Source organism: Rhododendron vialii, chromosome 8a (genome assembly GCF_030253575.1).
Source record: "Rhododendron vialii isolate Sample 1 chromosome 8a, ASM3025357v1".
Lineage (NCBI taxonomy): Eukaryota > Viridiplantae > Streptophyta > Magnoliopsida > Ericales > Ericaceae > Rhododendron > Rhododendron vialii.
The window spans coordinates 19,407,229-19,422,105 of record NC_080564.1 but is presented as its reverse complement, the minus strand read 5'-3'; the positions used below and the strand labels follow the sequence as shown (position 1 = coordinate 19,422,105).

Below are 14,877 nucleotides of genomic sequence, written 5' to 3'. Positions count from 1 at the left end.
ATTGGTTTTGACAAATACCTAATCATTTTCTTCTGAGCCAATAAATAAAAGAAGAAACCATTTATAAAAGTGGAATTACATTTCCATTCTGGTTACATTTTCCATCTTTCCCTCGTCCTTTTCTCCATAGCTAGGGAATTACAGTCAAAATATAAGAATCTACCAAACTTCCCAAAAAAAACACAGAAATGATATAAGTACAGCAGAAGCTGTACAAGCAGCTTGCACAGATCCATTTTGGGCCCAATTTGGGTCCCACAAAGATGATCGAAGCCGCTCATTTTGTTTAAAATTTGTTTTTAAAGGTCCCTGTAAAAAATCATCTCAATCCGATATCGGTAAGGGCGTTTACGATCATCCAAGTGGGACCTAAATCGGGCCCAAAATGGATCTGTGCAAGCTGTTTGTACAGCTTCTGTTGTACCTCTAGCACCACTAAAAAAAAAGGCACCTTACAAATGCTCGTTAGGCAACCAAAATATCAATTTATTCCCCTTCCAGTCACTCAGTGATGTATATTCACCAGCCTTTTCATGCAAATTGCAGCTATAGCAAATGCCATGAACTTGAATCAGAAAATATAGTTAATCATTCAACTCAATCTTCACATCAGCAATCCACTAAAATCACAACCACCACCACATTTTATTTCAATTAGTTCTCTATCCAAAGCTAATGTAAAATGGCTATTTCAATTAGTTCTCTATCCAAAGCTAATGTAAAATGGCTCAATTACTAAAATACCGATCAGCTTAACTGGAAAACCATTGTAATTACCGGAAATGAATCTGCTTTGTTGCCGGTCTCTGTAACAAGATACACAAAAACCACAAGACCAAATAAGAATAGTGCATACACAAAGGATTTACCCCTTTGTTTGGGCGAGGCAACATTTCTGCCACCATTCGAACTGACCATTACAGGGCAATAAGAGGACATGATAACAATGTCAAAGGAAGTCCTCCTATTGGAGAATTTATCAGCTGCTCTTAGTTCCAAATCTGATGCTTTCAGTAATAGCCAACTCCTCTCAAATTCGTCGGTGTTGGTTGCTCAGCATCATCACCACCCTTGCCTATAAACACCAGCCTGCCTGCAATATCCAGATAAGCTAAAATCCTAAATCCATGAAGCTAGGGAGATGTAACAAAAAATTACTGACCAAACAGAAAAGCTGAAACATGTAACCAAACTAAGCCATTTCGACAGACAATAGCAGAAGGGAGAAAGGTATATACCATTTCGACGGATGGCTATCTCTCTTATACGTCGTACGAGACCAGTGACTTGATCAGTGAAGATTTTAGTCTCCAAGTTTCCCTCCAAATACAAAATCGAACTACAATGAACAAGTGTAGGTGGTTTACTAAGAAAGGAACAGGGCTTGAGCAAAAATAAGACGGTACGAAAACTGAAGAGTGGAAGCAGGCCATACATGACACTGGGTAAAATCACACAGATGTGTCACAATTATAGCATGCTCTAAATAACTGGGATGAAAGGAACTACTGCAAGAACAAACCATTGGGAACTGCTTTTTTCAATAAGAGAGTTATAATGAAAGGACAAGAAATGATCAAACAAATCGCCTTTAGCATGAGCCATGAGGATAACTTTCTTGTTTGTCTTTGCTAAATTCATAGGTAGGCACTTTGCTTTATTCTAATTTCAGAAGAGAGTCGGCATTGAAGTTGATACCACCTGTATATAAAGAAAGCAGGGAAGAAAAGCAAGAAATCACTTGTACATCTCAAATATCCAAAAGCACTACAAAATCCAAGTATTCGACAAGATTCCAATAGACAGTTCCTGCAGAAAAAGCTTGAAAATGTTAGTTTCAGCCGATAAGACCTGGGGGATGGGTTGGTGGATCTGACGCTTCCTCACCGGCTTTGATGTCCAGGTTTGAGCAGCTTACCTTTCCGTTATAATTTCCAATTGATTGAAAAGCCGGAAAAGAATACAAGAAACTTAACTTTACAATGTATTGCCTCATGCCATTAAGAGCCATGACGCTTCTTGCCCATCAGAAACAAGAAATAAATAAAATCAATCAATATGAAAGAAAAAAAAAATCTAAATTTTGTTTACAAACAGTGGTGGACTAAACCCATTAATTCACTAGAAGGCCAACCTGAATCAAAATAAACTTGCAAGAGAGAAGAAACAAAACAGATACATCAAGCCAACATGAGCTGCCAATCAAAAAGTGCATTGCTAGAGAAAGCCACCCTATATCTTTACAATGAGGGACTCTGACAGCTGCAATTGAAAAATGATCAAGGGTCTCAAAGTGAACATACAGGAATGTCTAACGTCGCAGAGAACTGGCTGTCTTAGAAAACAAAGGAGCGTGACAGTAAACTTTGCCTGGATAGCTGACCTAATTCTAATTCTAAGTCATGCATACTCGAGCAACAGGCTTAAAGAGTTAATAGCATTATAGGCAATGATTACAATATGATACTGAATGCTGTTGAGCTAACGCAACACAAACCCCAAAACACACATAGACTCAGCACTTCATTAGTTTCTCAGCAAGTAGGAATAACTGCATAATCAAGACAGAGTGAGCAAAAAATGAGGGACATCCTCTGTTTTTTTTCTTCCCTCACCCAAAACTAATTTATCCATTGGCATAACAGATAGAGCTAAAAAGTTTCACTTGTGCCCTCACCCAAAAGTTCCAATGCTTCAGTCATGGACTCATGAAAAAGTCCATATTCTTATCTTCCACTTTTGGATTACGAAATATTGTTGCTTATGATAACTCATGGGTGTGATCCTTAACAATTCAACAACAGCTAAAAAAATTTGCGTGGCTTTGCAAAACACTATCTTTTGCCTTCCACACACCAATTATGATCAACAACCCACTGACGTATTATCTATATCTGAAATACCATCAAACAGATGTGCACACATACATATGATTCGGGCTGTCAGATAAACGCAGAAATATACAAGCAAACAAGGGGCATAAACTAAACTCACCCAGGAACAACATGTTTCATAGCAGTGGCCCCTAATCTCTCGGGGTAAACAGCGACTCTGTGCCACTGAACTGCACACCGGTTCGCATAGTCCCTCGGCTCCTCATTGTCCAATGGCCTGCGGTTGTTCCTTATCCCACCGGTCCCCACCGACAACAACGTCACTGTCCTTCCACTCCTCAGCCTCTTCTGTATCGGTATCTGCCCCACCTGGCCTACCAATATTGCCTGCAACCCAACCCGAACAAATATCATCAAACTGTTTTCAACTCCCAATTGATTACTAACAAATCAAACCAATAAGATCATTTTTGTTTGTCCGGAATCTGGATCCTATAGGACCATACGTTTTGTTGGAAGTTTTAGGCAATAATGATATGCATCAGCTATTGTACTCCAAAAAACACAATTGTGATACATTGGAATGTGATATCATTAATCACTTCACTTAAACCGGGGATTACTTATCCTATATGATTATCCTACATCAATATTAATCCAGTCAAACAAACAGGGAAGTCATGCAGATCCTATTTCCTGAACTCAAGGGCATATACGATTTAGCATCTTTAATGGCTATTGAAAGAATTACACCGAGAAATTTCTCATCGCACCTAACAAGTGAACCAACATTTCCATCAGTAGATTTAGCATAGTCAAACAAATGAAACTCGGAACATACCCTAGTTCAAGAACTCGAGGACAAGTACAATTTCGCATCTTTAATGGCCATTGAAACGAATTTCACACTGAGAAATTCCTCATTGGAACCTAACAAGTGGAAATAACCAGTACCTAATGTTCTGTTTGGAACTTAGGATAGTGAGGGAAAAGAAAGGAAGTTAAAAAAATTTCTTCACCATTATTTGGTTATAAGAGAAAGATAAGAGAAAACCAAAATTTCTGAAATTATGAATAGTGAAAAATTTTGGTTCCATTTTTCTCTCATTTTCTTTCCCGTCACTTTCCCTAAGTTCCAAACAGAGCATAAATTTCTCACACACGGAGATTTGCTCAGTTTCTCATGCGTAGTTTTCCGAAAATAAAACTAGGACGTAATTTTTGCGAACATAAGAATACATTTCATCAAAAATATATTCATTGTAAAGATGAATACATATGTATAAAGAAGTTATTACCTTGTAAATGCCGGGGTCTAAGCCGTTTTCGAGAGGGCGGTCGTAGAAGGCTTGCTGTTGGGAGGAGTCCGAAGGAGAGGTGTGGGAGTCGTAGTCGGGAGTCGGGTCTGGTGGTTCGACGGTGGAATTGTCGGAGTCGGAGTTTTCAGGGGATGAGAGGGCTGAGCAGAAGAAGCGCGTGGATTGCTGAGGAGTAGAGAGTTTGAAAGTGGGGTTTGAGAAGAGAGAGCGGCAGAGTCTTCTTGAGATGGAAGAAGCCATTGAAAATGGATCCTCTCTCTCTCTCTCTCTGCTTAAGCCCTAGTGATCCAAACCATACCCTGGGTGCCAACAAATGATCATGCTGTAGTACTTCTTGGGTAAATAATACTGAGGTACCCTTCCAAAAACCTTCTTAAAAAATAAACAGTTTATTTCACATTTTCAAACTCAAAAATAATATAAATAAAAAATAATTTTTTAATTTTTTTACACTATATTAAAGATCTTGATGAGATCTATTAAACAAGATCCATATTGATTGAAAAATTATTTGCGTAAACACATTATTTTAGAGCTTGAAATTGCCTTCTTAAAAAATAAATACTTATTTTACGTTTCGGAACGGAGCCCGACTCCCCTGAGGTTTCTGGCAAGTGAACTGAAATCCCGTCTACTTCTGGAGATTTCTATCATCTCTCTTTCTTTAAAAATAAGTACTTATTTTACGTTCCGAAACGGGCCCGACTCCCCTGAGGTTTCTGACAAGTGAACTGAAATCCCGTCTACTTCTGGAGATTTCTATCACCTCTCTTTCTTTGCTTTACAAACTATTGGAGCTATGGCTCGAACCGGACATTTCATTGACGGGTAAGGACCCTCTATAATCACATCCAATGAGAAGTTACTACGCTGGTCGCCCCTCCCATCCTTTTTTATGATAAAAAACTACTGGAGCATACGCCTACATTCTTTTCCGTTAAAATAGAACAAACGGCGTTAACTTTAATAAGGAAAATACTCCCTGCCAAAATATCCTCTACACATATAGATTGGACAACATTGAAATTTACTTAATAGTTTGTCCAACACGTGATTTCTTATCTTTAATTAAAAATTTATGGTTATTGACTGTTTTTTTTGCTTTTTAAGTTAGTCTCGACGAGAAACATATAAAAAAGAACAATATTCGAGCTAAATTTTAAAAAATACACTAAAGAGCTCTTTCAACTTGTAAAGATTGATTTTGATATTTTGATATTCTTCGTGATCTCGTATCAGGGGAATTGGTCTATTGGGGTTTGAAATCAGTACGGTTATCCTTTCTATGAATCCATTTTCTTATTTGAACAGTATCCATTTTTTTGAACTTTAATTCTGTGGAGGCTTCGGTCATGGTCTCGGTAATCTAACCGGACCACCATCAACCGAGGCTTCATATTAACACGGGCCTGTGTATACCTTTCTGTTTACTCGCTCGGCGTCAGGTCTCCTGTTCACTCTTCGGATAAATACCGAAGTGTGCATTCCGTTAAAGCCTCTTGGAAGAATGTTGCATAGCAGGAGGGGACCAAGGGGGACACGTGGCGGAAAGGATCAGAGGGGCCAAGTCTGGCCATGTGCTTCGTAACCGTCTTATCCAGTGCGTCATCTATGACGTCACCCGAGGCGGTTACCTAAGCGTGACCTCCACGCACTTGCTTGGAGCCCAAGTTAACCTAGGTCTATAAATACAAAGGGATACTCATCTTTGAGAGGTATGCCATCTTACCCTAACCCTAGACCTAAAAGCATCTCTCTTTACATCTAACTTGATCGTCGGAGGGTCACTAGGCTATTCCAGCCTTAGTGACTTGTTGCAGGGTCAGCGGCGGAGGAACGGAGTAGCGGAAGTGAAGTACTAGTTCAGGCGAAGGTCCCTCCTCTTAAATCGAACCCCTACAATTGGCGACTCCGCTGGGGATCTAGCCATTCTTTCAACTTTCACCTCCCCCCTTCTGCTCCGTTAAAACGTCCAGAATCAAACATGGTGGAGATCGACGACGCACATCACGGTGGTACCGCCCACGGGCTTGGTTCCCTCGTGGACCACAGCCTGGCTTCTCGCGGAGCGGCGGCCCTTGGAAAGACCCACATATCCATCGGAGTTGGCGTCGGAGCGTCAGCTCCAGACGCAAGCCCATCCTCCGAGCTCCACTCCTACATCCGCCATCTCGAGCGCAAAATCGACGATCTCACGACGGTCGTGGATCGCGACAGACACGTCCGAAACGAGTTGGCGGAGATCAAACACCTCCTCATCTCCCCATCTCATTCCTCCGGGAGCCGCGGCGGAAGAACAAACCGTCGCACCCCCCCACGCAGTCACGAAGCCGGTCACCTGCTAGAGCACAGACCCCGCCCTTCAGTGAAGGATCGCCTTGAGTCACCAAGAGCGGTGGACACACGAGCCCCAAAAGAAACATCGCGCAGGGACCGTTCTCGCTCTCTTGCGCAACTTCGAAGGAGACCATCGGCCTTTGACAGGCTCGGTGGTGGGAGCGTCTCTGCCTCCTCTACCCACTCCGTCCTTGTGGGCAGGACAGGCCGGGAATCTACCCCTAGCCTCACAAGGGCATCCAGGGGAGATGACGGCCTTGTCGAGATCCAGACAAGAGGATACCGCGAGCGCATGAAGGGCCCCCGAGCCAGAAGTCCCATCGTCTCGCACCCCGGCGGCGCAAACAGCAGGAGCCCGGTCACCGAGCGCCTCGAGGCTTCCGCTCGGGATAGCTACCAACATCATCGCCAGGAGCGTTTTCCCAGAAAATCGGTTAGTATCGATCCAAAGAGAAAGGAGCACGAACGATTGGACAAACTCGTCCCTAAGAAGCGTACAGCGACTGAGCGTCCAGACGGCCCCGACCGTTCGATCCGACCTCATCGCGATGCGCGACTTGCGCAACTCACGACCTCTCCCTTCACAAGAGAGATCGACTCGGTTACCCCCCCCAAAGGATTCTCCCAGCCCAAGTTTGCCAAATATGACGGAAAGACCGAGGCGTACACTCATCTGGTCCAGTATAAAACCGTCATGTCTCTGTTTCTTCGGAATGAACCTTCGGACGACGCTTTCCTGTGCAAAGTGTTTCCAGCAAGCCTCGGCAACCTGGGCCTCACATGGTTCAATCAACTCCCGGCTCGGTCAATCTCCTCGTTCGACTCCCTCTGTGACGCCTTCATGGCACGGTTCGTAACGAGCAACAAGCACGAGAAGGAAATCGACTCCCTCTTAGCCCTCCATAAGAGGAACGACGAAACGCTTCGGTAGTACGCCGGCCGTTATTGGGAGTTGTTCAATGAGATAGAAGGTTGCGACGGTGTCATCTCTGCCCGAGGATTCAAGCTCGGTCTCACCTCCCAGGACGAGCAAGTCTACGACGACCTCGCTCGCCATAAGCCGAACTCTATGAAGGACCTTATGACTCGAATTGAGGGCTGGTGTCAGCTCATCGAATCCAAGGCAGAGAGAGGCATCGGGAAGCCTACAAGTTCAAAAGCGTTGAACACCTCGGTATCCATACCGGCCCCCGCACCTGTCTCAACACCGAAGAAACAGGTCAACACAATCAAGCAGTCGCCGAGGAGGGGACCGAAGCCAAGTGACTTCAACGCCGAAAAGACCGTCTTCACCATTCCCATCTACCGGATCATTGATCAAGTGAAGGATCAGCCCTTTTTCTCCTTCCCCAATCAAAAGCTCGGAACCGAAAATGGGAAAATCAAGAATCCCATCGTTCGATGCAGCTACCATAGCGAGCAAGGTCACTTCACCACAGCATGCAAGCCCTTCAAGGCCTACTTGGAACAGCTTGTTGCTGGTGGCCACCTCGGCAACTTCATTGATCACGAGAAGACGACGGCTTGGACACAGCGGACCGAATCACATACCGAGGAAGAGGTACAGACAATCCACATCATACACGGTCCATTTAACCCCGAGGCCGCTCGAGTCATTCGGGCAGAGTTGAATGAAGCCTCCTCCTCCAAGCAGGTCATGTTAGTTGGCCTGAACCAAAGCGCCCCAGAACCGACGACGGCTCCAAATGGACGATAACGTTTACCGAGAAGGATCTCGACCGCGTCCAGCTTCCCCACAACGACGCCCTCGTGGTCACGCTACGCATCGGCAATTTCAACGTCCGTCGCGTCCTCGTAGACCAGGGTAGCTCGGCCGAAGTCATGTACTACTCTCTTTTCAAGGATCTGAAGATTCCCGAGACCGACCTCCGTCCCTCCGAAGTTCCCCTTATCGGCTTCAACGGAGCTCCTGTCTGGCCCATCGGTATGATCACTCTTCCAGTCCGTGCCGGCTCGGTAACGCTCGAAATAGACTTTGTGGTGGTCGACGTCCCTAGCCCTTACAACGCCATTGTCGGTCGAACCTGGCTGCATAGGCTTAAAGCGATTGCCTCCACTTATCACCAAGTGGTACGTTTCATTGGCACTCACGGGCACCAGGAAGACTTATACGGAGACCAAACCGCGGCCAAGCAGTGCTACGTCAACGCCGTCCGAAGCACCAAACAGACACCCCGGGTGAATCTCATTGAAGCCCCCGAAGCCCCAGTTTTGGAGGACGTCGGCAGATCCCCCAACGACAAAACCGTTGAAGATGTGGCCACAATCCCAATCACCAAGGACGGCTCCCGCTTCTTCCTTGTCAGTTCCTCACTTAGTGATACTGATCGGAACGAGACGGTAGCTTTTCTCAACCGAAACATTGAAGTGTTCGCCTGGACCCCCTATGAGATGCCGGGGCTCGACTCCTCTTTCATCTGCCACGAGCTCAACATCGACAAAGCCAAGCAACCGGTCGTACAGAAGGCACGACGGTCCTCTCCTATTCACTCCGAGGCCGTCATTGAAGAAGTCAACCGACTCCTAAACGCTGGGGCAATCAGAGAGGTCCAGTACCCCAAATGGTTGGCTAACACCGTCGTAGTCAAAAAGAAGAATGGCAAATGGCGTGTCTGCGTCGACTACTCCAACCTCAACGACGCTTGCCCGAAGGACTTCTGTCCTCTTCCCCGTATCGACCAGCTCGTCGACGCCACCTTCGGACACGAGCGACTCAGCTTTTTGGATGCGTACCGGGGCTACCACCAGATCGCCATGAGCGAAGGCGATATCGAGAACACCGCCTTCATAACCCCCCACGGGATCTTCGGTTACCTTGTCATGCCCTTCGGTTTAAAGAATGCCGGAGCAACCTTCCAGCGAATGATAACCAAGATGTTCGAGCGATTACTGGGCGACACTATGCTGGCATACATTGACGACATGGTGGTTAAAAGTCTTCACGCTGGTGATCATCTAACTCACCTCACCGAAGTCTTTGAGATACTCAAGAGCCACAAACTCCGCCTCAATGCCGAGAAATGCGTCTTCGGCATCAGCTCCGGCAAATTTCTTGGCCACCTCGTCTCCCGACGCGGTATTGAGGCCGATCCTTCCCAAATTCGCGCTATTGATCAGCTCTCGCCTCCCCACAACAAGCGCGATGTTCAGCGTCTAACCGGTATGGCTGCTGCTCTGAATCGGTTTATAAGTCGCTCCTCGGACAAATGTCAGCCTTTCTTCGCACTACTAAAGGGCAGCCGACGAAGCTTCAACTGGACAGAAGAATGTGACCGAGCCCTCCAGCGACTAAAGGAGTATCTTTCCACGGCTCCACTCCTCGTCACTCCTAGGGACCAGGAAGACTTGTTCCTCTATCTAGCTGTCTCTCCGCACGCCGTCCGACAGGAGGGTCGGGAGCACCAGCCAATCTACTACTCCAGCAAAACCATGACTCCCGCCGAGACGCGCTACCTCCCCCTGGAGAAGCTCGTGCTCGCCCTAATCTCAGCCTCCCGAAAGCTTGCCCCGTACTTCCAGTCTCATCGCATCATCATCCTGACTGAGTTCCCCCTCAAATCTCTTCTCCGGAAGGCCGATCTCTCCAACCGAATTTCACAATGGGCCGTTGAGATTGCCAATTTCGAAATCCACTTTCAGCCTCGGACAGCAATAAAGGCTCAGGTGCTGGCTGACTTCATCGCAGAGCTTACACCGCCCAACGTATCTGCTTCGGCACCCCCACCGAGCACCGAAGCAGTACTCCAGGCCAACCCTAGCACAGCTTGGCAGCTCTTTCACGGAGATGTATGGAAAATGTACGTCGATGGCGCATCCAACAGCCGAGGCGCAGGTGCAGGCGTCGTTCTTCTCTCACCCTCAGGTGTCTTGCACGAAAGCTCCTTCTCCATCAATTTCCCAGCCTCTAACAATGAGGCCGAATATGAGGCGTTGATCTCCGGACTCAAGACTGCCGAAGCCATTGGCATCGAAGAGCTCGTCGTTTACAGCGACTCCCAGTTGGTGGTTAACCAACTCTCTGAAGAATACGAAGCTCGGGATGACCGCATGCGTACCTACCTCAGCGCCGCAGTCCAGCTCATTCAACGCTTTAAAGCAATCAGAGTCGAGCATATTTCAAGGGAACAGAACGCCCACGCCGACGCCCTGGCAGGGCTCGCTTCGGCATTCTCATGTACTGGGCACCGATCCATTTCCTTCAATTCTATTGACAAGCCCAGTTTTGAGCTCGAAGACCTACAGAAGGAAGTACTCAACATAGAGCTCGGTTCGAGCTGGATGGATGAAATCGTCCTTTACCTGAGGGAAGACTCCCTTCCCACCGACAAAAAGGAGGCTCACCGACTCCGAAACAAAGCTGCTCTCTTCTGGCTCAATCCCAACGGCAAGCTTTACCGAAGATCATTTACCGGGCCATACTTATTGGTTGCGCACCCACATCAAGTTCCAGGCATCATCGAAGAGCTTCATGCCGGTGACAGCGGTTGTCACTCCGGTGGACGATCGCTCGCCCACCGAGCCCTCACTCAGGGGTATTGGTGGCCGACAATGAAAAAGGATTCCGAAGAGTTCGTCAAGCGTTGCAAGAAGTGCCAGATGTTCGCTCCCATTATCCATCAGCCGGCCCGGGACCTTAGCCCTCTTACCAGCCCCTGGCCCTTCTCCCAATGGGGCATGGATATCGTTGGAAAGCTCCCTGTCGCTCCGGGTGGATTCAAGTTCCTCTTGACCGCAACCGATTATTTCTCAAAATGGGTCGAAGCCGAGCCCCTGGTCACCATTGAAGAAGCAGACATCATCCGCTTCGTATGGCGAAACTTAATCTCTCGCTTCGGTGTGCCGTTCGCCATAATTACAGACAATGGAAGGCAGTTTACAGGGCAGAAGTACCGGGCCCTGCTTGATGAATACGGTATCAAATGGGATACATCCACCCAGGCTTACCCCCAGGGCAACGGACAGGCCGAGGCGGCAAACAAAGCAATTTCATCCGGACTAAAGCGACGACTCGAGTCACGGCGAGGAAAGTGGGCCGAAGAGCTGCCCAGGGTACTCTGGGGCTACCGTACGACGCCTCGGCGATCAACCGGTCGCACACCTTTCTCCTTGGCATTCGGAATGGAGGCGGTCATCCCACTCCAAGTCGGACTCCCAACAATGAGAACAGAAAATTTTGATGAGTCGGTCAACAATAACACCATTGCTTCGGACCTCGATTTAGCCGAAGAAGAGCGGGACAACGCAAGGATCAAGCTTGCTTCATACCAACAGGAGATTGCAAAGGGTTACAACCGGAGCGTGCGTCTCAGGTCGTTCAAGCCTGACGATCTTGTTTGGAAAAAGGTGGTGGAGAAGTCCAAAAAGCGAAAGCTAATGCCCAATTGGGAGGGTCCTTACCGAGTTCTCAAGCACCTCGGTTCGGGTAATTACAAATTGGAGAAACTGGATGGTTCCCCCATTGCTAAGTCATGGAATGCAAACAACTTGAAGAAGTTCTACGGATAGTGCTCGGTTACCGAAGCCCGTTTGGTCCTTATTACGTTGCATTTTCTTTTTGAGAAAGTTTTGAAGGCAATCTGCTAATGTATTGACAATACTCCGAGTTTTAATGAGAATTCTCTTTGGCACTGTTCGCACACTGATTGTTTAAATTACTTATACTTGGTCTATTCTTGCCCGGACCATTTTATACCGACTTCAGGGATATTGTTCTCCCATAGGTGATACCCTCGGACAAAATTCCCACCAAGTCGCCCAGGCCTCTTCGGTTGTCTGAATTTCTGGTCACTCGCTGTAAGGATACTCGGCCTCTCTCTCCGAGCCCCTTACACCGACCCACCAGAAATTTCTCACTGTTCGGACTCGCCGCGTCACGAACCTATGGCAGAAGCCATACCACTTCGTTACCCCGGCCTACGTCCCTAGCAGTAATACCATCCCGCGTCTGCTCGATAAGCTCATTTCCATTAATCAGCAGGGGCGTGCAATGTCAAAAATTCATTAAAATGAGTGGTTCTGATTCGGTCCCTACCGACCCTCCTACTAGCTGGGGCTTCGGAACGAGTCACTTTTTCTTGATTAAACATCTTTTTTATGCTTGGCAAAATGATTCGGTTAACGCTTCGGTTAAACTTGTTTCTACAAACTTTTCAAGTCCCACCGAAGCAGGGGCATCATAACCTAAGGAGCAAACCAATCAAACAAGCATTTCAAAGATAAAAACATTCAAGAAAAGAAGAGCATTCATTCACGAACAATAAGCAAAAATGGTACTGCTTCAAGTATCAAACGATTACAATCCCTGGAACGGCAAACTCCAAATGTCCGGAGCCGTCCAGTAAACCGACCATTCAAGCAAAACTTAAAGTACTTTTTCAGAGCTGCGAAATATAAAGTTCCTATGCTTCATCAGGAAACAGGGGCGCTAAGGTCAGCTGGCTCCTCGGTCGCTTGGGGCTCTTGGTTCGGCACCTGCTCGCTTTCCTCCTCCGGTAGCACGAGCTCTTCAGGAGGGGGCTCAGGCACGGTTCGAAGCTCCGAACCCTCTGGCAGAGTAAGCTTGCTTATCAAGGCCTCGTGTCCGTACCGAAGTCCGTCCAAGAACCGATCTCTGAAGAGCTCGGCTTCTATCTCCCGGACCTGCTTCTTATATTCTACTACGGCAGCATCCCAGCCTTCATCGTAGCCTTTGTTCCTTGCAAACTCGACCTCCCGAGCTCCAGCAACCCTCAATGTGTCAGCATCCTCCTCAGCTTTTGTGGCCCTCCCTTCAGCAATTACCCGCTCCCGGTCGCACCCCTGAAAGTCAGCCAGGTAGAGGTCACAGTCTCCCTCGCCACTTTCAGGTCGTCCTCTCTTTGAGCAAGGGTTTTCCTCAGCGGCTCCATCTCTTGCTCTCGTGCCTGGCATTGTTCGTTCACAGCGAGCACCCGAGCGCCGGCATACCAACACAATTAAAATTGATCAAAATTCCAACAATCGATCAAGGGGGTAAGAAAAGAAACTTTCAGAAGTAACTTACTTTCAGAAGTGCCTGCGCTATCTCTCCTGTCAGATCCACGGTGCACCCCTCAACAGCTCGGGCATCCTTCGGAAGAATACACGACCGAAGCAGCCCAAACGCCGTCCCAATGTTAGAAGACGCGCTATCGGCGTGATGAATTAGGCGCCCCGAGTAGTGACGAACCTCAGGGGCCCAGGGGACCTCCCTCGCCGGAACACGAGTCCCCGTTTCGGTTCCCCCCCGGCTCTCCACATCTCCCTCGTCTCCTCGGGTTCCCGTCTCTTCTATCAAGATCGGCTCCCCGCCCCTTCCTTGTCCGAAGCTTTCTTCCTCGGTCTGAGCCCTCTTCTCCGGAGGCTCCCGAGGAGAAACAGGGATCACTTGTAGGGGGATGAAAACAATTGACGCTTCGGATCAACTGGATTGCAACGGCTTATTCGTGCCTCTTCACCGGAACCCTAGCTCGACGTCTGAACCCTTATCTGCAAAATAGACAGGGGGTGAGTGCACCTTTGCCTCTCGTGGCAAAGGCCCTCCGATGCCTTTGTTAGTATCACGTACTAGAAAACTCAGCCCTAATTATCAGTAGGAAAGCAATAATAATGCAACGTATTACGTACCTTTTACCTCTAGGTTTACCTCATATTTATAGATTTACGGATGCTTGCTGTTCAAGCATCCTTATTGCCATAGGATTCCTAACTCATATAGGAAACCCAGGATATCAAGGAGTCTCATTTCCTTTATCAGTTTATGGAAAAGAGTCCTTTTATGATTCTTTTCCTTTAAGAGCCGAACATCCCATACTCGTTGGGTATCTTTCTCAGATCCTATATTCTTGGGATCTTTATCCCTTTATGGGACATGACTACTCTGGAATCTTCTAGAGTATTCCCTCTGCTCCTACTCTTAATTGGAGCTCCTTCTCTGTTCGGCTGTCTCATGGCCGAACAGACGGCTTGGACCAATTACCTCACATGTAACCGGTCCTTGAGCCCGTACTGTCCTGTCTATATTCAAACTATGGTCTCACGTACCATTTATTCGGATATCGATTGCATTGCTTTCAACCCGTGATTACTCGTATCACATGCTAGGTTCTTTACATCATCTGTTCGGCTGTATCATAACCGAACAGTCTATTTATAGCCATGACTTCTCATAACACTGGTCCATATCGCTGTTCACCGAACTGCTCGGCGATAAGTCCAGTCGTATTTACCACGAGTTCCCAAACATCACGTGTTTGGTAACTAAATGTATCTGCTCGGGAATACCTCCCTACAATTGCTCCCCAGCTTCATGTATTTACCACTGTTCGGGGGTAATATATGACGCTTAGAAACAGAATTCTATCTAGACC

At 47.2% G+C, this 14,877-nt stretch overlaps 1 protein-coding gene across 1 annotated transcript; it reads right to left on the bottom strand.

Moving 5' to 3' along the window:
* Positions 1 to 752: 752 nt before the first annotated feature.
* On the bottom strand, positions 753 to 4,502 carry LOC131297938 (single-stranded DNA-binding protein, mitochondrial). The gene is made up of 4 exons (XM_058323155.1): positions 4,133 to 4,502; positions 2,995 to 3,221; positions 1,239 to 1,339; positions 753 to 1,093 (listed from the first exon to the last, which is right to left on the bottom strand). The coding sequence occupies exons 1-4, from the start codon at positions 4,391 to 4,393 to the stop codon at positions 1,011 to 1,013; spliced, it is 672 nt and encodes a 223-aa protein (XP_058179138.1). The 5' UTR covers positions 4,394 to 4,502; the 3' UTR covers positions 753 to 1,010.
* Between the last annotated feature and the right edge of the window lie 10,375 nt (positions 4,503 to 14,877).